This window comes from Meriones unguiculatus, chromosome 12, assembly GCF_030254825.1.
Source record: "Meriones unguiculatus strain TT.TT164.6M chromosome 12, Bangor_MerUng_6.1, whole genome shotgun sequence".
NCBI classification, from domain to species: domain Eukaryota; kingdom Metazoa; phylum Chordata; class Mammalia; order Rodentia; family Muridae; genus Meriones; species Meriones unguiculatus.
In genome coordinates, this window is record NC_083360.1 from 20105731 (window position 1) to 20129894 (window position 24164).

The 24164-nt window shown below is 41.1% G+C and overlaps 1 protein-coding gene across 10 annotated transcripts in view; it reads left to right on the forward strand.

The window, feature by feature from the left end:
- The first annotated feature begins 470 nt into the window (after window positions 1-470).
- Ldb2 (LIM domain binding 2) overlaps window positions 471-24164 on the forward strand; it is a 325686-nt gene continuing 301992 nt past the window's right edge. For 3 of the 10 annotated variants that reach the window (XM_060365361.1, XM_060365364.1, XM_021648606.2), the window contains exon 1: window positions 477-930. In XM_060365361.1, coding sequence (XP_060221344.1) covers window positions 799-930 — 132 coding nt within the window. In that variant the 5' untranslated portion in view covers window positions 477-798. Of the gene's footprint in view, window positions 931-24164 lie in introns of all 10 variants that reach the window. The other 7 variants (XM_021648605.2, XM_060365365.1, XM_021648608.2 and 4 more) reach the window with 5 other exon arrangements.

Consider the following 24164-nt stretch of genomic DNA (forward strand, 5'->3'; position numbering starts at 1 on the left):
GGCTATCCAAAGTACAGCAGGTACAGCCAAAACTCTGTGGGGAGATGAGGGCCCAGAGGAATCTTCCCGAGAGGGAGTGAATCACCATTCCAAATTCAGAGGGACCAGAGTGCCAGTGCTGCCGTGTTTGGGAGTCATCTTTCTGATACATTACAACAGTGTGGCTGTCAGTCAGGGGCGAGAGGTTCAGGCAGTGGGTGAACCCACCTCTATGCTAACAAGCTTAGCAATCAGGCTGTGCAAGGTCTTGGCTAGAGGGAAAAAAAAATTAAAACTCAGCCTTAGACCTCTTGTCAGACTATGAGGAGAATTATATTTTTGAACTAGTCTACAGTGTGGACAGGAAATGACCTCTTCACCAACTGCTTCTTTAAAAACAAGCAGTTGGAGCCTCTAGCTATCCAGCTTCTCTCTCTCTCTCTCTCTCTCTCTCTCTCTCTCTCTCTCTCTCTCTCCTCTCTCTCTTCTCAACTCCCTCTCCCCCTTCTCCCTCCCTCCTTCCTTCCCTCCCTTCCTCCCTCCCAACCTCCAACCTCCGCTCTCTCCCTCTCTGAGCTCCAGTGCGCCCTCCCCTCCCGCGCTCCCTCCCTCCCTCCCTCCTCGCTCCCTCTCCTCTCTCGCTATAGAGGGCTCCCACAGCACTTCCCAGCCAGTGTGTTCAGCCTGCCTGCCTGCCTGCCTCTGTGTGTGTGAGCGTGTGTGCGTGCGTCTACTTTGTACTGTGAAGAACACAGCCCATGTGCTCTGCATGGACGTTCCTGATACTCTGTTAAGCTTGATTTTCGACAAGCAGGCGAGATGTCCAGCACACCACATGACCCCTTCTATTCTTCTCCTTTCGGCCCATTTTATAGGAGACATACACCATACATGGTACAGCCAGAGTACCGAATCTATGAGATGAACAAGAGACTGCAGTCTCGTACAGAGGTAAGTTCTTCAACCTTGGCGTGTGTTTGTGGATTAAAAAAAAAAACAACAAAACCCCAAAAAACAAAAAACTGCATGGGCTTTTCCTGGGGTTCTTGGCTGAATTCAGTGGGAAGTGTCCCACCAGCTACTACCATGTAGGTGGGAATCAGCTCAGCAGGATGAACCCAGGAGTTTGAATGCTGGGTTTCCAGGGACAGTAACTCTTGGAGCTGGGGACAGTTTCTGCCGGAATCTTAGAATCTGCAAATAGACAAGCCAGCACTTGGTTCATATGAGAGAGCTCTTGAAATGCAGGTTTTCCAGAACTCTGGTGTTTATAGGCTTAGAGATGGTCATGTTTGTTGGGATATAAATTGCAAGAGATGTTGTGAATGTTTGCATCTGGTGTGGGTGTCTGTGTGTAATATAATATATACAGATAAATTGCAAATTCCATAGGAAGTCTGTTTTAACCTGCACTTACTTTTTCAAAGTGGCTAAAATTTAGGTAAAAGGGACAAGAGAGGAGTCCTGACTACTTTTCTAAACTCTCAGGAGGTGGGGTGGGGGAGACCCACATGCTTGCCGGTTTCTATGTTAAATGTAGAAACAGGTTGATTGAGGCGGGGTGGGGGTAGGGCGGGGTGGGTGCTGTTTTTCTGCTTTCTCCTCTCTGATGGTTGTGTGTGCCTCCCAAAGACTCTACCTTGCGACAGAAGTTAGTTCCCCATTTAAGTTCTGTGCGTTTGTGATCTCCTCCTGAGAGAGGGAGACGGAGCCTCCCATGCACTGAGCCAGTCCAGGACTTCTTCAGAACTTTCCAAATGCAAAACTCCAGACTCCTTTCACAATTTCAATATTTAATTTTTCTCTGGGCTGGCTGGGTGGCAAAGCATGATGCCAGGGGCTCATCTGCTTGCACCATGGGACTCAGTGTTGAAGTGTCTATTGTAGGTGTGTCAAAGTCTCTTGAGGAAGTAGAAGTCTCTGGGAATTGAGTTTTCTCTTCAGAGTACAAACACCCAGAGAAGTCATGTCACAGAGGTGTTGGGGGAATAGCTTTGGTACGTATTGAGATTGAAGACTGACTTTTAACTCTGGGAAAGGATTCGATTAAGTTTGTATGATAAAATAAAACACACTTGCTTTGGGTTGTCTGCGGAGACATAGAGAATTCCTGATGTTTAATGTATTGAATAGGGCTAACAAGATGTGACCTGCTTTCTGATTGGCTAACTGCTGGACAAGAGCTTGTGTTTTGTTTTTTGTTTTTTTTTTAAAGCCCGGCTGTCTTTATCACTGCTGTTTTCTTTATATGTTAATGCACCATGGATGTTAAATATAATTGCTGGCACTGTGACTCTTTCTAGAAGCCAGAAGATCCTGTACAGTGTAAATTCTTGTGCTTAAAGTGTTGAGTTCTTGGCAGCAACCCGGATTGTGTGTGTGTGTGTGTGTGTGTGTGTGTGTGCATATTGTGTGTTGCTTTATATGTGTGTGTTACAGCTTGTATCTTCTATTGCAATCTTTGTAACAGTGTGTTGGAATCTTCAGTCCCTGTGTAAGCTATCAGTGGCAGAGCCTGCTTTCAGAAATGGGAGGATTGGAAATGTCTTACAGTTGAGGCACCCCGTAATTGCAATAAAACTTTGAATAAAATAAAAAGCTATCAAAAAATCAATAAAAAGTTAAAAATAATAAAACTAAATAAGCACTCAGGGTGGCAGAGGCAGGTGAATTGCTGTGAGTTCGAGGCCAGCCTGGTGGACAAAGTGAGTCTAAGACAGCCAAGGCTATGCAGAGAAACCCAGTCTCAAAAAACCAAAAGGAAAAAAAAAAAACCTAAATAAAATTTTAAAAAGCCCTTTGCTAAGTATGACTATTTCTGTAAGAATAAGAATAGTAATAATAACAATAAAAGAGACCATAGGCTTAATTCTTGAAAGATAACCTGTGTCCAGTTTACTTGTTAGAAAGTTGTTGAGGCTTTGTGGAGGCTGTCTTCCCATCCTCTTACTGGGGGAAGCTGGGTAGCTATTCTTGGGTTCTGGGTGCTTCTGAACCCTTCCACAGCCCTTGGCATCTAGCTTTGAGCTGGAAGATCTCCCACACACCCTGGTCCCCATATAAATCCCTAAGATGAAGTAGATTCCCCACTGTTTCATGTTTGGGATGTTCGGAAAGTGACCCATTAGTAGTATGCTTTTCCAAAACAACACATTAATCTTTCTTGAGAGCTAAACCCAAGAACTTCCAACTTTTAGATTGCAGGCTATGACTTTGAAAGATTTTGTTCTAACTAGAGCTGAGGAACCGGGAGAGGAGAGGCAAGCTTGCTTTGACAAATCTTTGAGTTTTTAACTTGTCCTGCCAACAAAGTACTACGAGCTATTTTTTAGTGTGTTCTGGAACTAACCTCCATCCCTGTACCCTCTTATTAAGTCATTTTAAAGTAATTATCTACATAATTACATTGACACTTTGTCTCAGCACAAGAAATTTGTTTTCATAGCATATGAAAAAAATACAGTAATCATTAATTGCTTCTAGTATATATTCATATTAAATATTAAAATTTGATAATAATGTATACTTGAAGAAAAAAATAACTTTGGATAAAAAAAGTTCCAAGTAGCTTGACCAATGGTGTTTTTCTTTTTGTTTGTTTTTGTTTTTTTAATAATGTAGTTTTCCTGAAACCTGAATAGGAATTGGATACAGTTATCATAGACTGCAAAACTGACCCAGCAGTTCAGACACAAAAATTCATAGACTGTTGAACCATCACTTTTAGTATTTAGTCAATGCATATAATCATTAGCATCTTCTCTCTCACACACTCTGTCTCTTGCTTCTCACTCTTTTATGCATGGTATAGTATGTTCTCTCTGTTTGTCTCTTTCTCTCTTTCCCTCTTTCTCAACTGTATATTCTCTTTGGAACATGTACTCAGCTAAGAGGAAATTACAAGCAGGTAATTCTAAAGACATCTTGTCTTAAAAAGAGAAAAGAAAAAAAAAAACTAATGTGGAACCATGACATTGCTTACTCCCCTGTGTGGGTGGACCCCAGTATATTCACTCTTGGACATTTCTTCCAATTAAATCAATGTCCTTCAGACACTGGGTGGTATTGGTTTAAAGAGCACTAGGAGTTAACACTATTTCTAGCTCATTCTTGTCACTCACTAACTAGTGAGCGTGGAGTCTGGATTTCTTCACCTGCATATCGCCTGCCACCTCCCCTGATTTTGGAAGCTCAAAATCGTTTGTCTTAATATGAGAAAATATTAAGAAACAGAGTAAGGACTGCAGACATGTTCTGTGGGAGGTTTTAGTTCAAACTTAAAAATGGTAGTGAGGGAATCAGCTATTCCAGAAGAAAGCTTGGAAGCCTGGTACAGCATGCTTGCTCCAGTGGAGCCAGCCATCCCTAGACTAAGTAGATCTTCAATTAACATTTGCTAACTAGCAAACCTGGGCTTCCAGGAGATAAAGGGGGAGGGGTGGAGAGGACTCCAGAGCCTTGCCATTGAAATCCCAGGGACTGCTCTGTGAGGGGCCTGGTAACCCGCCAGGAGCTACAGTTGTTGTGGGGCATCTGCCCCTGAAAAGTTTCACCTCACATCCCCCACGACTGATTGCCATGAGGCTGTTCAGCTCCCTAATCTTCATGGAAAAGCAAGAGTTTAAGAGATCAGGACCTAAGCTCTTTGGGAAGGACTATGAGCCATTAAAAAGTAAACAGCACATATCCAAATCTATTTTAATTTAAAATAAAATAAAATTTAGGAAATAAAGTCTCTTCACAGCATTAACACCTTAGTAGATTTGGGTAAATGTGACAAGCTCCCGCCCCACCCTACACCCTACACCCACAAGCTGCCTCCCTTTAAAATGAAATTAAGAAAACTTTGAGATATGTGTTACTGTTCTCATGGGCAGTGGCGAAAGGGTTACTTTTTTCATTTAGCATGCTACCATGAATTGACCTCCAAGTCTTCCAAAGTCCATTTATTTAAATGGTTACACTGTGCAAATTTCTTTTGGACGAACATGACTACCCAGTTATATAGTTTAATTTAACATGGCACAGAGATTCCAATCAGATAGGACATAAAAATATCTTCTAAAGACTTCAAGATTTGTTCTGTGAAAAGCTTCAACACAAACAAAAACAACCGTTAAAAAAAAAATTCCTGAGGTCCACACTGGGAAAGGAAAATATAGGTGTGCTATCTGCAAGTCCTAGTGAATACGAATTTGAGTAGAGAAATTGACTAGTGTTGGGTTATTATAGCATTTTAAGTCAGTTCATCAAACTGACTTACACAATTCTTTGTTACTGTAGATAAGTTTTCAATGTCTTGTTCCTTTAATGCCAATGGCCAAAAACGTTTTTATTCCAGAGATGTTTTGAACTCTAATTTTTCATGTACTCATTGTGCTAATTTTAATAAAATTACACAAAACACCAGTAACCTGTAGATCCTTATGGTTTGAATTTTTCTTCTTTTATCAACATTACACATCCTATTGCAAATGAGAAAACTGTGACTACAATAAAAAGCAGTCCACAGGAGGATTTTATTATAATTATAGTGTTTAGTTTTACTTGATTTAATATGAAGGCTTTAAAATGTTTGAAAACCTTGAAATTCAAATCTACTGTTTTTCACCCTTCCTCAACTCAACTCTAAAACTCCCTAGAGACTGGAGAGGGGAGGGGGGATGCTTTGCCCTCTTTGATTTCAGCTGCGTTTGTGTATACTCAGTAACAGGGTTCCAGCTCCAGGCTCCATGTATACTCACAGAAAAGCTCAGTGCCCTTGATGATTCACATAGAACCTGGTCACAAGGAAATCACAACTTTGAATAGGTAGAAAACAAGAAAAGGGATTTGTAATACTTTGGTGATCTCTCCCCCTAGGAATTCAGAAGGAGAAAGTTGCCAGTACCCTGAGCTACGTTATATGAAAGGTTTTTCAATGTTCAGTAAAAAAAAAAAAAAAAAAAAAGGACTGCGGTTTTCAAAGGGGGTTGGGGAGGGGTGGGGGAGGGGCTGGCATTAGAAAGAGCAGCTATTTTGAAAATGTTAAATGAAACCAACAGTGAAGTTTTTAAATTGAGAACTTCAAAACTCCTTGTTTTTCAAGCCACCTACATGGCCTTAGAAAGCAAACTACAGGGCTGGCGCACGCAGTCCCTTCTCCTGAGATTCCGCCACCCCACCCCATTTTCTTATTATGGGAACTGTTTTTAATTAAAAATTGCTGCAAACTAACTATTCGTAGGAAGCCAAGAAGAAGAAGGGGAAAAAAAAATCTTTCAACTCCCATTCAACACAGATTTTTATCAGACGAAATCAACACACATTTATGAAGCAGGATTTAAACGTGATGCAGATTTTTGGAGCACTTACCTTTTCTGTTTGTGTTTCAGGAAGAAATTAATTTAAATTGAGCGGAGCATACTGCTATGAGGCTCCTTTTATTGCAACCATCCCCATTAACTTTTTTTTTTCAGAAGTAGAACAGAGCACCTCTTTTGGGAGTAAGCAAACAAAGCATAAAACAAACAGCTATAAACACCCCCTTTGTAAGTGGCTAAGAACTGCATTCATGAACTTTTAAATGTAGATTGAGCTGGTAGGCTTCAAAATAATAAAGTGATCAAAGCACAATCTTTTTGAAGTATCAAAATGCACAGCATTTAGGAAATGTTTAACTGTTATCCTACTCTGTACCCCTAGTATATTGTGGCGATGACATTTTGTTGTCTTTTTCATTTATTTGAGCCTAGAGTTATTTTTTTCCCTTTTAATGTAAATTCTGGCAGCATCCATCAGAACACAGGAAAATCTTAACGCTTAAAATTCAGCTATTCTTTCAAGAGCTCCTGTACTTCAGGCAGTGACAATATCTGGAAACAGAGACGACTGAGACCTTGTCTATCCTTCAGGAGTTTATGATTGGGTGATGGGAGGAGACTTAGAGAGCTACTGTCATGAAGAGGCATCATGTTGAGTGTATCATGGTATCTAAGGGCAGGGAAGGCCATCCTGAAAGGTAGGGGGAAGGGTTATTAGTATCATTTGTGCTGTGTTTACTCTGTTGGGGACAATCCTGGTGCTACCTGCCGTATTTCTGGTTAGAAGTAAACTGCGAAAGAGAGGTCTTTTAATCTTATGCGACTGCCACTCATATTCAGAGTGCCTTCTTCTCTGCCATAGCACCTCTAGAAATAAGATCTAGCAGCAGGGGTCTTGTTTCACTTGCACAACCCTTTTTTATTATTTATTTTTATGTACATTGGTCTTTTGCCTGGATGTACATCTATGAAGGTGTCATATCCCCTGGAACAGGAGTTACAGACAGTTGTAAGCTACTATGTGGGCGCTAAGAATTGAACCTGGGTCCTCTGGAAAAGCAGTCAGTACTCTTAACCACTGAGCCATCTCTCAAGCCCTCTGTACAAACCTTTTAATGTGAATTTACTTGTTTTGTTTCAGGATGTGTTAACTTTGTGAGGTGGCTTAGGGAGTAGCTACCGCACATGACAAAGATACAAACTGATATAGAACGAATTTCTTTTTCTTTCTTTCTTTCTTTGATGCAGGGTTTCTCAGTGTAGCCTTTGCCAGCTTTGTAGACCAGGCTTGCCTCTAGCTCAAAGGAATCCCCCTGCCTCTGCCTCCCCAGGGCTGGGATTAAAGGTGTTCACCACCCCTGCCTGGCAGAACAAGATCCTAGGAAACATCTGAAAGGCCAGGAATGAGGACTACAACTGAGTTATTGGAAAAGACCCTCAATCGTGTACCCAATGGAAAAATATTTGATAAGTTCATTTTATCTGAAGGGTCTCTGAATCGGTAAATTATTTTGCACGGCCACCTGATTGTTTGTTTGTTTTTACTTAAATATGTATCTGCTTTTCTCTCCAGTGGTTTACTGTTAATGCTAATATTTGGGTTGTCTTTTTGTTTATTCGTTGTGTTTTGGAGGACAATGTCTTACTCTAGTAGACATTAGACACCCTGTCTGGGTGGCCTGCTACTCATTATGCAGCCATAGGCTCACCTTGAACTTGGATCAATTTTCCTGTTTCAGCTTCCTGAGTGCTGGGATTACAAGCATTTCCCACCAGGCCTGACTCTGGGTTAATTTAAACAGTAGCAGAATGAGTAAAGCCAGGATTCCAGTTTTGATGGTTTCTCAGTTGGCAAGAGGATCCAGTATAAGTATTAGGAGATTAAACTGAAGTTAAAATTTGGCATAGCATGGGCTTCCTTTGCAGATAATCAATTCAGAATAGGAGAGGAATAGGAGGAGAGACAGCTCCTATGTTTGATTTTGTCCTTATCCTATCCAGTCCACTCCAAAACTTCAGCCAGTGGGTCTACAGCTAATCTTTGTAGTTCTCTGTGGGAGAAACGGTTTCCTTCCCAAACATGCAGCCCAGTCTGGCCAACATTGAGGCCACTGCCTATAGAGCAAATGTCTGCCTCTGACTAGAGATAAGATAAATCTTCTTTGACCCTCTGCTGTGCCTGTGCCTTGTATGCATGTAAACTGGTTCTCTCTTAAGAGATAAGGAAGTGAGGACAAGACCGCTTAAGTCCCCGTAGGAACATCCAGAAATCTCGACGGGCTGGACTTTCTGATTACCAACATTCATACTCACAGGTAAAGCCTGTTCTGGCTGTGTGTATCCTGGCTGCCCACACCGTTAGGGGATATGAAGCTACAGCCTGCATTTATATCAGCCCCACAACATTCCATCAGCCTCTTTTGCAGTTTCAGCCTTGCAATTAGAAAGAAAAAGCATGATTAGAGGGTCCGTGTTTGTCCTGCTGATGCTGTGGTCCCATCCTCATTTTTTTTTCTACATTCAGGTGGCCTGTGTTCACTGTCTGCACTCCATGTAACAATCTCTTCTTCATAAAAAGCCCAGCTGATATCTTTGGTGCTCCCCCAGGAAGTCTTCTAAGAGCCTACTCTGGCTTTAAGGCCAGTCTACCCATTGTTTTCCTTGCCCAGAGGGACTGCTCTTGGATCTGTTAATTCTCCCAGTTGCTCAGCCTTTGCCCTTTGTTAGAGACTAGGCCAATAGCCTCCTGTAGAATAACTCATATCACTAGTAAGATACCTGGTCAGTATTAGCCAATGTACCAGGCTTCTTTACAGGGGATCAATTTCATATCTCAAATGAACAGAAGGATAAAAGTCTCAGTACATAGGATTTTCTGTGATGATCAACTTAATGTTCTCTTTCTAGAGAGGAATTCCTTAATCTTCTTCAAACTGGGGTCATTCTGGTCACTCTCTTACATGTCCTTTTCATTTGTTTCATAGGAATCTTTGTAAGCTGATATTTGCTGCTGGTGGTGGTTGCTGCTCATCTTCATCTTCACCATCATCTTCATAGTTTTATTAATTCTTTGGAAATTTCATACAATCCATTTTGATCATAATCAACTCCCACCCTTTTCAGACCTCCCTCCGCAGACACTGCTTCATTTTCTCCCAGCTCCTGTCCCCATGCTAAAAATCCGACAAATCACAATAACATCAAAAACACCACATCAAATTTCTGCTGGCTTTATTCTCCTGGATATGAAGTTATCCAATGGACTGATCCACTTACTGGGATGCTGACTTCATCTTTGTGTCCTTCAGTTTTCACTTGTCGTTCAGAGAATAAGAAACTCTATGAGGGCAGGGATGTAGTTGTCCTGTTTAGAAGTGTTACCCATCCCCACAGCAGGTGTATGACATATTGGGGAAGGAAATTAGATTATTTTGCTACTGTTTGGGGTGACATATAATTTTACATAATGTAGTTGCCTGAAGTTCCAGTTGGAGCCTATCAGCCTGGGAGACATTGCTTCCTCTAGAATATGGTACTCTGAGGAAAGAGACCCATCTCTGAAAGCCTGAGTGCTGTGGATCTTTTAGGAGTTTTCTGACTTCTGGTTAAAAATATTGTTAGTGATCTTAGAGGTCTTATTTGATATGTCCACAGCTTTTTCCCAGTCTCCCCTTCTTCGCGCTTCTCCTCTCTTCTTCTTACTCTATTGTCTCCTCTTCCTCTTCCCCTCTTCTCCCTTCCTCCCTTCCTATTCTCCCCCTCCTTCCCTTTTCTCTGACTCCTCCTGTCTCAGGTTCTATCTGAGGCCCATTGAGATCGTATTTCTCAGATCATTTTGCATTTGTAGAACTTTGTTCCAGGGCCACCAAAGAACTAACCTGAAGTGCACAACAGAAAATATGGAAGATTACATCCATTTATGGTGCTGTAGTCTATAATAGCACTGTATTTTCTAACTATATGGTATACGTTTAGGAGGGCTGCTTATCCTAATCAGATTGGTGTTTGGCATCTGTATATGTGTGCAACTTCTGGTGACGAGAGCATGAATATATTGTTGTTTTTCCATTTCTTGGGAAAGCAAGACCTCAACATCAATATTGCTTACAATGAAACAGATGTAGACCTTGTGTCTGTCTTCTAATTGCTGTGAAATTGTGGCGAAGTTCCATAACTTTTCTGAACCTTGGTTTCTTAGACTTATTGTTACACTGTGTGTCAGATGCTTGTAACATGGCTGACATGGAATAGGTGATAAATGGACTTGCAGTGATGTGCCTTTTCTCTGCTCTTTCAGTAAGCTGTGTGTACAAAACCAGCTTGGTATCCTCACCTAACTTTATGAGCAGAACTTGCTGTGACATTTCCTGGGTGTGTGTTTTTGGTGTCCTCCGTATATATATATATGGCTCTTCCCTGATGCATAGTAGTGATGGCACAGTTACCATACACTTCTATGTGGAACAGTGATGGCTTGATGAGATGCCTATGTCTCCCCTAAGCCCTAGATCATGATTATCCCTTAGGACACCATGGCTATGTATTAAATGTTGATCAGGATATAAAATCATATATGTACTTCATCCCACTGGGAAAATATGGTGGATGGGGTTTACTCCATCTAAGAACTCAGTGGAGACAACTGAACATTGAAACGATCCTTTCCACCACTGCCTGTGTGAGGCTGTATAAGCAGCAATGCCAAAAGAGGGCTGGGCAGCACAGCCCTGCTGCCCTTGACTGACCACTTCTTCTGAGAAGGAACAGCCCTCACTCAATATGCAGCCTGTGCTGGTTACTCCAAAGGAGCTAGGTCAGCACCAAGAAGCTGTAAGAATCCCCTGTGTGCCTAAACTGATAAAAGCCTTTCCACCAAAACAGCATGGTACCGTGTGGTTTAGTCCTTCACACAGTATAAACTCACACCATGATCCAGGGATGCATCAAGCTGTTTTGTGCAGCCTTTCTCCGGACAGAGGGATCAAGTTCGTAACACTTTTCCCTGCTTTCCTTTATGTCACAGCATTGTGCTGACCTGTCACCCAGATTTTACAGTGGACTCTCCTCAGTTGTTGATAGTGAAGGCTACATGACATATATGTTTGAATACTTTGTTCACCATGCACTTGTTAACTTTTTGTTTTGTTTGTTTGTTTGTGTTTTGAGACTGAGTTTCTCTGTGTAGCTCATTTTGTAGACCAGGCTGGCCTCAAACTCACAACGATCCACCTGTCTCTGCCTCCTTGAGCACTGGAACTCAGGGTGTGTGCCACTCGTGCCGGGCTGGCACTTGTTATTTTTATTAAAAGTTCTGTATCAATAAACAGTTGTTATCAACCTCTCTGGAGATATATATTGCATAGCTAAAATATATCAAATTATTTGTAGATTACATTCTTTGTCTCTGTCTCTGCCTCTCTCTCTCTCTCTCTCTCTCTCTCTCTCTCTCTTCCCCATACAAAGCTTGTTAAATTTGCTTTCCAATGTAGGTCACTTCTTAGGACTCATGAGGATTGTATTGTGATACTGAAAAGTTGTGTAGACAAGCACAAGCTAAACCAATAAACCAGGCAGATCATTTGGCAGCTCACACAAAAAAGCATCCATTCGTATGCCTTATTGCTTTAACCATGATTAGCCTGCAGTTGGCTGAAATTTCTTACTTAGAACTGGAATGAAGCAATTGTGCATATTACCTGCTTTTAAAGGCTCTGCTTCGACAAAGTCTATTGCTTTCACATTATTGAATCCTCTGCTTTTGAACTAGAATAGATATTAAAGGTTGTCTACCCCAGGCTCATGATTCTAAAGCACAAAGTCCCAACCTAGGGAGTTCCCCGCTACTGTGGCGAGGTCAACTCCAAAGCCGTATTTGATTTTGCAAGACCCAGTCCTAGAAACTAGACCTGGTCTGCGCTGAGCCTCTTGCCAACTCCCAGAGTGCCCTGGGATCTCACAGAAACCTGTATGTGCCACGCTTCTTTTCTTTCTTTTTAGTTTCCCAAACACCTAAAAAAAAGTGGTTTGCTCCATAATATGAACCTATCTATGTTAAAACATGCACAAATAAATCATTATGTTTTAATCTAAGTTTATTTTCTTTGCCAATTTATTTTAAAAGTCACTGCATGTGCTTTCAAATGCGTACTTTTAGATTTTTAAAAGTATTGTCATTGTAAAGTTTTTGGAAAATACAACTGTGATAAGATGGCAGATAAATACACTCTTTCATTTTACTGAGCATAGATTGCTGTTAACAATTCAGTTTTGGATTTAAAGCATCCATTCATATTGATACAGAAAACTTTACTTTCTTAGGAACACATTTGAGCATTCTTTTCTTTATAACTTTCGTGTTACATGTTTTATCGATTTGTGTATATATACAAAGGCACTTGTGCCACATGCCTACAGCAGTCAGAGGACAACTGGAAGCAACTGGCTTCCAGCACCTTCTGGGTCCTGGGATCTACTCAGGATGTCTAATGCTCTTAGCCATCTCACATGCCATGAGCCTCTTCTCGAATCCAGCTCTTTTAACTAAAATATTGAACATTTTATATTGTCTCGAAAACTTCTTAAGTTGTAATTCTAGCTGTCTGAATTATTCAGGCTTCTCTTTATTATGTTTTTATAATTAAAAACACAGACAAGCATGTGCACACACACACAAATTATTTGGTCTCTTTTACTGTAGTTTGTACTCAATTAGTTTGATATTCATAGCAATCAGCCTCTCCCTCAGCAACATGAAGGGACACAAGTGTAAAGGAATTAGTTGAATGTGTGGTTTCCGGTACCATTTAATGCTAGTCAGAAATCCTGAACTCAGGGATTTGATCTTTTTAAAAACTGACTTCCCCTCCTCATTTGAGGACAGATGCTATTTTTCCCCTACATTGCTTTCTTTTGTATTATTTCTAAGTGAAGAGGCAGACAGCCTCACACAAAGGTCCGTAAATCAAAAAGACTTTTGCACGATTCATTGGGGAAGAGGGAGCTGAAATTAATGTTAAGAATCAGTGTTGATCTAGAACTGGCTAGTCTGGTACAGTGGGTTAATTTATGATTCTGTTTGAAGGACATCTTTTTGATTCAAGGAGAAAGAGTTGCCTCCAAATTGGGCAGTGTCATGAGGTGTGTGCAGTGCTATTTTATTGTTCTCACAGGATCGAAGGGATCCTTGGGGTCAGCTACTAGCTTATTCATGTCCCTATTCCTCCCCACAGCAATTGAAATTGCCTGTGTCCAATGGTAACCTTTTTAAAAGGCACATTTCACAAAGGCTACCATTTTGTAATTAGTTTCTGAGTTATCACTGTTTTTATGTTGGCAATATGCATGCTATAAAGCAGCCTCAAGCTCTGTATCTATGACAAGGAAATAGCCAGTTGTATCACATCTACTCTGGCATTTGCATTAAGTACTTAACTTTGTAAAGCCATGCAAATTTATTTCTTTGTTTTGTGGTTAATCAGCCTTAGGTAAGTCAGTGTAACCCCCCCCCCCACACACACACCCAGTGTTTTGACTGTCCTCATGGGTAATAGGTTCTGATGGTAGAACTATGCCTCTAGATTATGAAGACTCTGTGAGACAACTTTTACAAAGTACTGAGCCCAACTCTTGTCTCATAAGAACATTAACTACAATCACTACTATTACTGTGGGTTTTGTTCTGATAGATATGCTATGTCTCCCATGGGTGCTGTTCCTGGTCTAGAGATGGAGAGGACAATATTCCAGTCTCACAAGTCCTTAGCCTGGACACAGTAGTTGTTTATCGAGAAAGAATTTCTTGAAGGACTGATGGGATTTTGCCAATTGAGAAAGGATGTTTAAAAGGGTGCTCTAGGTAGAAGGAACAGCCAATGCAAGAAAATTGAGCTTTGGAAGGTGATGTTTGAAGAGTGAGACTTTATGCAAGGTTAGGGCTGGGATGTAAATGAGTGAGCGTGTGTGTGTGTGTGTGTGTGTGTGTGTGTGTGGGGGTGTGTGTGAGGAGGGTGAGCTTTGTAAAAGCGGTAAGAAACGATTCTGGGTAGAAAATGAAGGACAGTGTGGATGTGTTTTACATGCCCATCCAAGGCTCTGGCTGCTCTTTATGCTTTAGAGATGCTAATGAGCTTCAGTGGGATAAATGCAAACAAAGCCCCGGCCCAATGATGTCCCTTTGTTGTGACTTGGTTTTCCCTTCTGTAAAAGGGGACATTAGTCATCTCCACTGCACAGGGTTGTTTTAGGAAATTTCAGAGGAAAATCTCTTTTGGTTCTTCAGCCAAACCCTGGCACATAATTCAGTCAGCACTGGCTTCTACTGTCAGACAAAGGGAATAAATGAAGATATGGTGGGGGAGGGTCTAGAGAGAAATAATTTGCTGGACCCTAACTCAAGGTCAGTGTGTTTCCTTGTAGAAAAAAGCCTGCTGTCTGTCTTGTCTCTTCTGAGGAAGGATTTGGTGGATGGAGAGATGCACAAAAGAAAAATTATACACACTTGCTTGCTGGCTGTGCTATTTTTAGACTTGTGTGTCTGAGGCAAAGGATAAATTTTCGTTTTTTTTTTAAGATGCAAAATTACTGTTAGCTAAGGTTATATAATTTGTCCAGTGATGCACTGTCTTTGTGTACCACTGAGGTCTCCGCTGAGGGGGCAGGGAACTTCCAGCAGCTATTTTGGGGAATGAGTCTAGTCTTTCCAGCTCTGAATCTTCTCCCTCTCTCAGTAGAACTGGGACCTTTGGAGAGAAACCATCAGGCTTCTGGCAGCCTGAGTGATCCAAGGGCCCTGTGGTGATGTGACATTGAGTCAAGAGAGAAGAGAAATGTAGCAAGCAGAGCCCTGCCATGGTCAGGAGATGGACTTGAATGTCGGTGTCCATGTGGGCAAAATATAAAAGTCAATGCATTCCCATGACAAGAGCATCCTTAGTGCTGAATGGAACAATGTAGGCAATGCAACAATCTGGGTGGCATCTATTCCCCTCCCTATTGGATCTCTCTCGTAAACTGCAGGCTGGTAGCCTTTGGTTCACTTGGCGATAGTCCCTCTGGAATCTTTCTCATCTCTTCCTGTTTCTTAAGCTAAGCTGGTGGCCTTGGAGAAGCCTTCCCTTTCCTGCGCCTGTTTCCGCCTCTTATTTCCCTGCCTTAGACCTGACAGAAACTTCAAGGTTCTCTCTCCTGTCTCAGAGCACATGACGGCACTGAGGAAGACTGTTGGTTTCTGTTTCAAATCCTCTACATTAAACATGACATCAAGGGCCACAGGGTGCCTTTGAGTTCCCAAGGAGCCCCCTCTACATGTTTTTCTCCCACGTTCTTGGAGGTAGGGGGGAATCTTGCTGAGTCATGGATATATGGAGGCTTGCTTTACTGCTCAAACTGGCGGGCACCTGAAGACCACGTGCACCATGCTCCATGCATTAGAACCTGCACCTACCGGCAGACCCCGAGATAGCTTTGTTTTGTTTTTGTTTCCTGTCATCATGAAAGTGGTGCAAATGCACATTGTTCTACAATTACAGAGTTCAGGGGGTGCTCTGGACCATCAGATTTTTCAAGAGAGGTTAAAATTCGTCTGAACCAGGACTAGGAAATAAGCTTAAGTAGTGTTAGTTTATTCTGCAGACTGTTAATGCCTGTTGGCTAAGTGCATTAAACTGCTTTGAAATGATCTCTTGTGTGTACTGTTTTAGACACTGCTTGCTGGGAGGGTGATTTATACCTATTTTTTTCCTGGGCTCAAAATTTTATGTCTATCTGTTGAAAAAAAAATCCTGTATTTGAAACAAATAAACATAAAAATATAGTTTATTATATTTCCAGGCGTTTGTCTGAAAAAAAAAAATCTGTCAAGGCATTTATAGTTAGGAACTAAAATTTCAACCTTAATTTTCACCATTGTTTATCAGGAGCTCAACCCTATGTAATATTCCCCACTCTCTCGAGACTTCCTTGAAGGAATACCAGATACTTTGGGTATAACGAGAGGATGGGGGAGGTGGGAAAGAATGGATGGGGAATGGTTTTTAGCCTCAATTCTACATTTTCTGTGATTTTTTTTTTTTTTTGAGGCAGGGGAAAGGCAGAGAAGAAAGGAGTCTGCTGTTAGTTTTATTATGGCTTTGGTTTTAAAACCATTTAAGAAGTAGAATTCGCAGTGGCACCCTGCAGTGTCTGGGATTGAACTACCCTGGCGTATTCATTCATCAGTAGCTGCTGTGTTTTCTTTATTATGTACTCATGGATGAAGGACCACAGGAAAGGCCTGTCCTCAGGATGCTCTCAGCCTAGCAGGGTAGACAACCAGCTAGGCATCTAACTATGACAAGGGGCCGCAGGTGTGAGGGGCACGAGGGGTTTGCTCAGAGCAGCAAGAATAAGCACTCAGTAAGGACTGGGGCTACTGAGACACGTTCAAAAACACACTCATCTGAAATTCTTTGGCATGTCATGAATTGTGATGGAAATATGTGTATGTTTGATCTGGGGCACCATTTACTTGCTGTGAATCTGATGATATTTGGAGGAATGGAGCTCCCTAAGCAGCTACAAAGGAAGAAAGAAGCAGGAACCATCAGTGTCCTGACCATGGCTGTAACCAGATTCCTTAACACACTGTAATCTAAACCTGGAGTGAGGGAGAGGAGAAACAGAGCTGTTCCTCTAAGCCTACTTGAAAGCTACAATGTCTCGAAATTAATCCCTTTTATTTTCCTGACCATGAGAAATGGTCTGTGAATAGGTAGAAAATTTAATCCATAACAAGATGTTGACTATAGCCCATAGCAATTTTGTGAAGCTTCCAGGTTATTACATAGTGAATTAAAAAAAAAAAAAATTCCAACTCCCTCTCCTTTGCCTATGGTGTATAGCTAGATGATACTGAGAGAATTCCAGGAAAAAATAGATTGTTCAAAGCTTTGAATGGCCAGGACTCTATAAAACTAAGGCAGGGGACTAGCTGAAGACAATACAAGGACATGTGTTTTGTTGTTGTTCTTGGAATGTTGTTTGTTTGTTTTTCAAGACAGGGTTTCTGTGTAGCCCTGGCTGTCTTAGAACTCACTATGCAGAGATCAGGCTGGCCTCCAACGTGGAGATCCGCCTGCCTCTGCCTCCTGAGTGCTGAGAATAAAGGTGTGCACTACCACCTGAGTTGAATATTGGCTGTGTGCCCAGTCTTGGGCCCAGGTGCTGTTGCATCTTTGATCTCATTGATCTCATTGAACCATTTGATCATCCTTACCTCTCCGACCACAAAATCAAGACTGGAAGAGGTTATGCCATATTCCAGAGCTTCAGAGTCAGCAAGAACTGCCCGTGGCTTGATCCAGACTGTCCAAGTTCAGAGAAGAACCTTATGGTTCCACTCCGTGACCTTCTAGACAGTGCTGCCTTCCTAGATGAAGAAACTGAGGTTTGAAGAAATCTCATGGTTCTTAAGGGTGCCCATCCTCCACCGGGATTCATTGTGAGGGCCACACCTATGTGTATTTCAATCTTGAATAGTCTGGACAGAATGATGAATACCAGAGGAGAAGCACAACACAGTCAGTGGGAACTCAGTGTTGGCCTTCATGCAAACAGTCCCAATGACTGTCTTCCATGGAAGACTGACAGAGATGTGTGTGAGTTCTAAGAAGAGCTCTCTGAGAGTGAGCCAGTAGCCCTTTTGTGTGTATAATTGCTGCTCCTTGGTCTCCTTGGTTCTTTCCGGCCAGCCCTAGTCTCACTGGTTTCATAGGGAAATTTAGATTTCAGCCTTGTTCCCCAATCTCTTTGACCTGCTGTCATTTGAGTGTAGAAACTATCCATAGGTACAGAAGATTGTATATAATTTAATTTAGTGACCCAGTAACATAGGACCTGAAATATTACTGATGTTCATTACATTTTGATTGAAATCATGAAGAATTTTAAGAGTGGTGGCATCTTTTGTCATTAGAATTTAATGCATATAGGCAAGAATTGGGATCCTGTGCCATGGAGAATGCTGAAAACACTTCTAGAAGGATTATAGGATTTAGAATTGTTGAGAAGAAAAACATGCTGGCCAGAGGGAATAGAAACCGGAGATGCTACTGGACACACAGGTCTGCGACAGGTTTAGTGGTGTTTGGTTGGCCTGTGTACATGAGGGTCTACAGACATGAATGTTCCTCTATGCCTGAAGGTACGGTGGCTGTTGTGTTACCCCATGCTTGGGCTCTGTTGAGCCAGTGCTCGGCTGCTAGAACAACATATCTGAGGCAAAGAGAAAAGGCTAATTAGGTTCCTTGTTTAGAAGTCTTAGCCTGAGGTCAGGAGGACCCCATTGCTTTTAGACCTTTGTTGGGATTCTGGAAGGCAACAGTTGGAAACATGTTGGGTGACCTGCTTGCCTCATGGTGGGGTAGCAAAGGAGGAAGAGAAAGTGGTGGGATTCTACAATTCCGTTCAAAGATACATGCCCAACGACCTAAATGCCTTTCGCTAGGGTCTGTATCCTAAAGGTTCTATCTCCAAATAGCATCCTCCTAGGGCCAAGTCTTTAATACATGGGAGTTGGGGGAACAGTTGCATTTGAACTTTTGCCTGTGTCATGTTCAAAGATTGCAGGGTGAATGGTATTTTGTGCAGATGTTTATATGAATTGTGTTTCTGGGAAGATGTCCTTCTCTTTACTAGGACTCTTAGTGATCAATAGGATATACATCCAGAAAGAGTTTAGAAGTTGTAAGGTCACATGACTGTAGGGTGGCTGACTGGAGAGCCCAAGCATCAGGCACCATAGCAGCAGCACTTTCAAGCTTATAATGATCTTTGTATTTTCAGACTGCATCATAGAGAGGCCGTTCAACACCACTAAACCTGTATGCCTAGTGATATCTTGGGTCTTTGTTCCCTCCAGGTAGCGTGCTTTTCTCCCTAACAAACCTCAATCTTTTAGAGACATGAAGTTTCAGCAAAAGTTAAATAACAAATGAGGATTGGTAGGATGGCACCGTGGGTAAAGCCCTTCCAATGCAAGCCTGATGATGTGGGGTCAGCCTCTAAAACGCATATGAAAAGCCAGAGTTGATGGCATGCATCTGCAATCTCAGCAGCCCTTGGTGGGATGGGAGAAAGAGAAGGGAGAAATGCCTGGATACTCCTTGGCCAGCTACTCTAGTATACAATATGAAAAAGTCATACAGGAGAGAAAGATTCCACCTTAACAAGAGGGAGGGTTGAGAATGACAACTGGAAGTTGTCTTCTGGCCTCTAAGAGCATGTGCACACACATACACACAGAATAACCAAATAAATAAATAAATATATTTTTGAAAAAGATCAAATAAGACTTAAGCAGACAAGCGAGACATAAGGTGTCACGGTGGCATTCTGAACCAGAAATGATAAGTATTAAAGTCTTGTGGCAGGAGGCCCAGCCATCTTTAGTTCAGACTGCAAAGACAACAAGCAGGAAGCAACGTGAAGCTAAAGATATGGTTGGAGCCAGGCCGTGCATGACTGTATGATCGGTGCTGTGGGTTCAGATTGTTATTTTTCCTGAATCCTAGGGCATAGACATTTGTCCTTCTTTTGCTGGAGGCTGGAGGGAGGGTTCACAATTGGAATATCATTTTATGCATTTCTCTGGATGCTGAATTATTTGGCAGAATTTAAAAGCAGATGAAAGAAGTCAAGAAAAGGATGTTATCTTGTCTAGGTAGAGATGAGGGCAAACTTGGTAGGCAATGGATTGGCCATGGGGTTGTTGGGCAGTGTGAATTTTAGCATTGCTGGAATAAGAAAGGAAGATTTTTTTTTTTTTTTTTTTTTTTAGGATTCATTACCATCTGTTCTTGTCAGCAGCATGTGCCTGTGATTTCAAGTTCCAGGCAGTCTTGGGTTTAATGATGTACACTCCACCTACTTCCCAGGATCAGCTTGAAATGGCCAATAACAGCACACCAGAAAGCCTACCAACTCTTTAACCCTTTGGATCCTCTCTGCCTCTGCTGAGCTACCTGATGTCTTGTTACCTATGCTCATCCTTATTCTTACCTTAGATGCCATCTTCATCACTTACCAATTTGATAAGGCAAAGACAAAAAGATAAAGCGTTTATTCTCTTGGCCATGTTTTGGTCTCATTATTTCTCCTGAATTATTAGTGATCCTGTTCTCTTGTACCTCTTGTTGAAAAGCTCTCACAATTCTCTTAAGCCCACTGCCTCTTAAGTGTGACATTAGAGTTTTCTTTTATCCACTATCCTCATCTTCAGACATGATGTAGACACTTTATTGTTCCAAATTGCTAACCAGTGTCTGGCACAATAGAGAAACTCAACTAGTATTGGATAAACATTCCCTTTTATTGGATGCATAGACTCTCATGCCATCACTTAGAATGTTCTTACACATGTTTTCTTTTCCATGTCCTTGTATATATATTTAGGGTTATCAGAACCTGGGTTTCCTCACAAAAGACTCACAAAATTATTGATTTCTTTTTGGATCTATGATGTTGACATGCATTTTTATCTTTGAACATCAATTCAGGAAACTACTGATGATAAGGTAACTTTTAAAAAGTTGATGGATGAGGGACAGCAAGATGGGTCAGCAAGTAAAGGCACTTGTCACTAAATCTGATGAATGAAGTTTGATTCCTGAAACTCACATTGTAGGAGAAGAGAACTGATTGCCATCTGTTGTCCTCTGACTTCCACAAGTGTGTCAGAGTCTGTGCGCTCTTTCCTATAGAAAACAAAATAACTTAAAAATATTTACAACAAATATTGATAGATAACTTTAGATGGTCAGCTCACCAATTCTCTCTCAATTTCTGTGTCTCAGTAAGCCAAGAATAGAAAAGAGTTTATGGTAGTTAGAGAGTGTGTTTATGTCATGCACAGGGACTGTGCTAGAGTCTAAAGATGCGAAGACAACTGGAACTGGGAAAAAGAGAGTGGAAGAGGTTGATTTGCAAGGAGCAACAGGAAGCTCCAGCAGCAAGCCGAAGGATCACCGTTGGTTGGACATAGTCTCTGAAACACGCCTTGTGCTTTCTTTCAGCCATGTCTGGCCTGTTTCTCTCTCCAGGTTAATGCTAAATATAAGGAGACAATGGAGTTGAAGGTATTTTGAATGAATGAAAGCACTCCACTAATTCCATATTGAGAAACGGTCATGGATTCAATGGCTAAAAAAGCTGATACAGTGGATGGAACATTCGTTTAGTGAAAGGCACTTTCTGAGGATCAATAGAAATAGTTGTTTCTGGAAATAGCCTGTTGTTTTCTGATTACCATTAGTTAGCATCAGTCTAATGCCTTTTCCTCTAATATACCTAGAGATTTGTGATGGAATTAGCTATGCAAATTGAGTTCTTAAAAAAAAAAGCTTTACAAACCTGTATGTTATATTTATAAACTTTACATTGTACTAATGTCAGCAAATGTCACAGAATTAAAATCAGTAAATGCAAAAGTGGAGGTTTCCATAGCAACTGTAACTAGCTCATATTGCATGTAAAATGTAATGTACATTAGGATTTACATTTAATCGGCTATTAGTAGAAAAGAAATGTCCCATATAGAACAGGTGCAGTATAAATTTGTTCGTGTGGCTCTAGCAACATTTTATCTTTTAAACTGTAGGCTTCATCTACCCTAACTTCTGTGTATGTTCAAAGTTTATGCTTCTTTAAGATGAAGTAGGAAGAATATTAGAGCGTGTTAGGGCAGAGGAATGTGTCTCCGGATTTCTGTGCAGCACACAACTGTCATGTAAGCTAACAGTCACTCTGGTACATTTCAGGAAAAGACACAGACCCAGATACTAACTGTTTATGAAATTCGCACTTACGGTACTTAAGAATGATGTTAGTGGGGTCATAGTGACTTTATCCAAGTTTTCAGTCCATCTAAAATGATTCGAGACTCTGAGTTGGCTGTGCAAGGACACATGGCTGTATGACAGGATTGGAATCCCACATATGTTTTGCCCCTGACGTCTCTGTTGCAGTTTTGTGTGTTGTGTTGATGTGTCTGTGGCCTAAGATAGGATGATCTAAGAACCACCCTGTCTTTTTGAATCAACTGACTGTGGAACAAAGAGGAGGATGCTGAAGCACATTGTGGGCATAGCCCTCTCTGTGGTGTCAGTGCCATTAATGTGGTGTATGCTGCTTTCATGGAGGAAGCATCACCTCCATAAGTTACTCTCTGACTTTGACTTTTCATGCCTGGGAAGGCAGTCTGCCTGTGTGCTGGCTTCTTAGACCCACCCCTCCCTTCTGGCACAGGTTCTGAGTCATCCACAGCAGCAACACTGTTTTCCTCCTCCAGATCAGTCCATATCAGATGACTGTATGTAGAGCCTCTGCAATTGAACAGAATTTTCCTTTGTAAAATTGGAAGAAATTCTGCTAGTGACTAAACATATGATTCATGCAAAAACTGCGGTTGATTTAAAAAAAATAATTTAAAGGAAAAATCACCCCTACGTTCTTTTTTTATCCTCACAAACTTTAATATATTTTGATAATATTTGGCTTTGCTCTCAACTCCCTGAGTCAGAAGGTCTGCAGGAGGCTCTCTGCTTATTATCTAGTAACCATGGCAATTAAAATTGGTCTGGTGTCAATCAATTAATTTTTATATAGTGTTAGGAGTAGAGCTACGTTATCTGGTTACACGTAGATCAACACGCTGATAGCCAGAAGCTATGAACTGATCACCATCCCTTAATGGGACTATATTTAATGACTTCTTGCTAAGTCCCTCCCACCTCACCCTCACCTGTTTTTCTAGGCTTGGCTCCCTTCCCTTTTCAGTGGCTATTTGTTGGCAACTTTAAATGAAACATGCTGTATGGTCTGTATTTCCATTTGCTTATTTTTGCTTGTCTGGTAGCCATGGTGGTCTGTCCCACCACATTCTATTCTGATGTTCCTGTCATCTTTTCTTATCACATAGGATTTTTGTTTTATACTCTGAAAGAACCATTTTAGACTTAGCTAGAAACATTTTTAATGTAAGCCACACATGACTATAAGTGAAACAAGTTATCCAAGCACCTCCAAGATTTATCATGTACAAAATTATTATTTTTTGACTCAGATATATCCAGAATTTTCCAGGTGGTATAATCTGTGCACTGTCACAAGCGTTGGTGAAATACCATTTTTCAAGTCACCTATGGATGATTCTGGGCAATGAGCAGGTCTTGCACTATGCAATTCTTGGTTAATATTCAGTTCCATCTTTGCCAATGTTATGTATCTTGCTGGGATGCACATTCTCCCTGACCCCTAGTCTTAACTGTTTGACTCTGAGAAGCCAAAGAGCAGTCCATCTCTGCCTCCCACTTTCTCCCAAGCCACTTACCCCTCTTAGGTAAATTACGATGCTTCAGTTTTTAACATTTATATATGATCATGATGACTTGGCAGAGAAGATGAATCAAAAGGTAAAGGATACTTTTAGGTATTAGATTAATATTGGGGAAAGCACATCTTAGAAGCAGTAAAAATATACGCTGGCATTTTATAGAACTTTGCTGTCTCGTCACCTTTTTTCTGTCCTAAAATGTATTCTAAGCATTTTTACTAAGTGTGATTTAAAACTGGACTTTAAAGTCTAAACACTCGTCAGCCTATATATTATAATGATATGTATAATCAATAACTTTTGGTCTTGTGATATAATTTTGTCATAACTTTTTCGTAAAAGACCTAGGTTTTGCATGGCTCTGTCTGGTTCATGAAAGGAGTTAATGATTTAAGATTTTTCATGCTTATAACTGTCAAAAGCAAAACATCCCCCAAGCATTTTATCTGATGAATGTTAACCATATGTAATGTGTCCATATTAGAGAATCCATGGCCGTGAACAGATATTGGTACTTA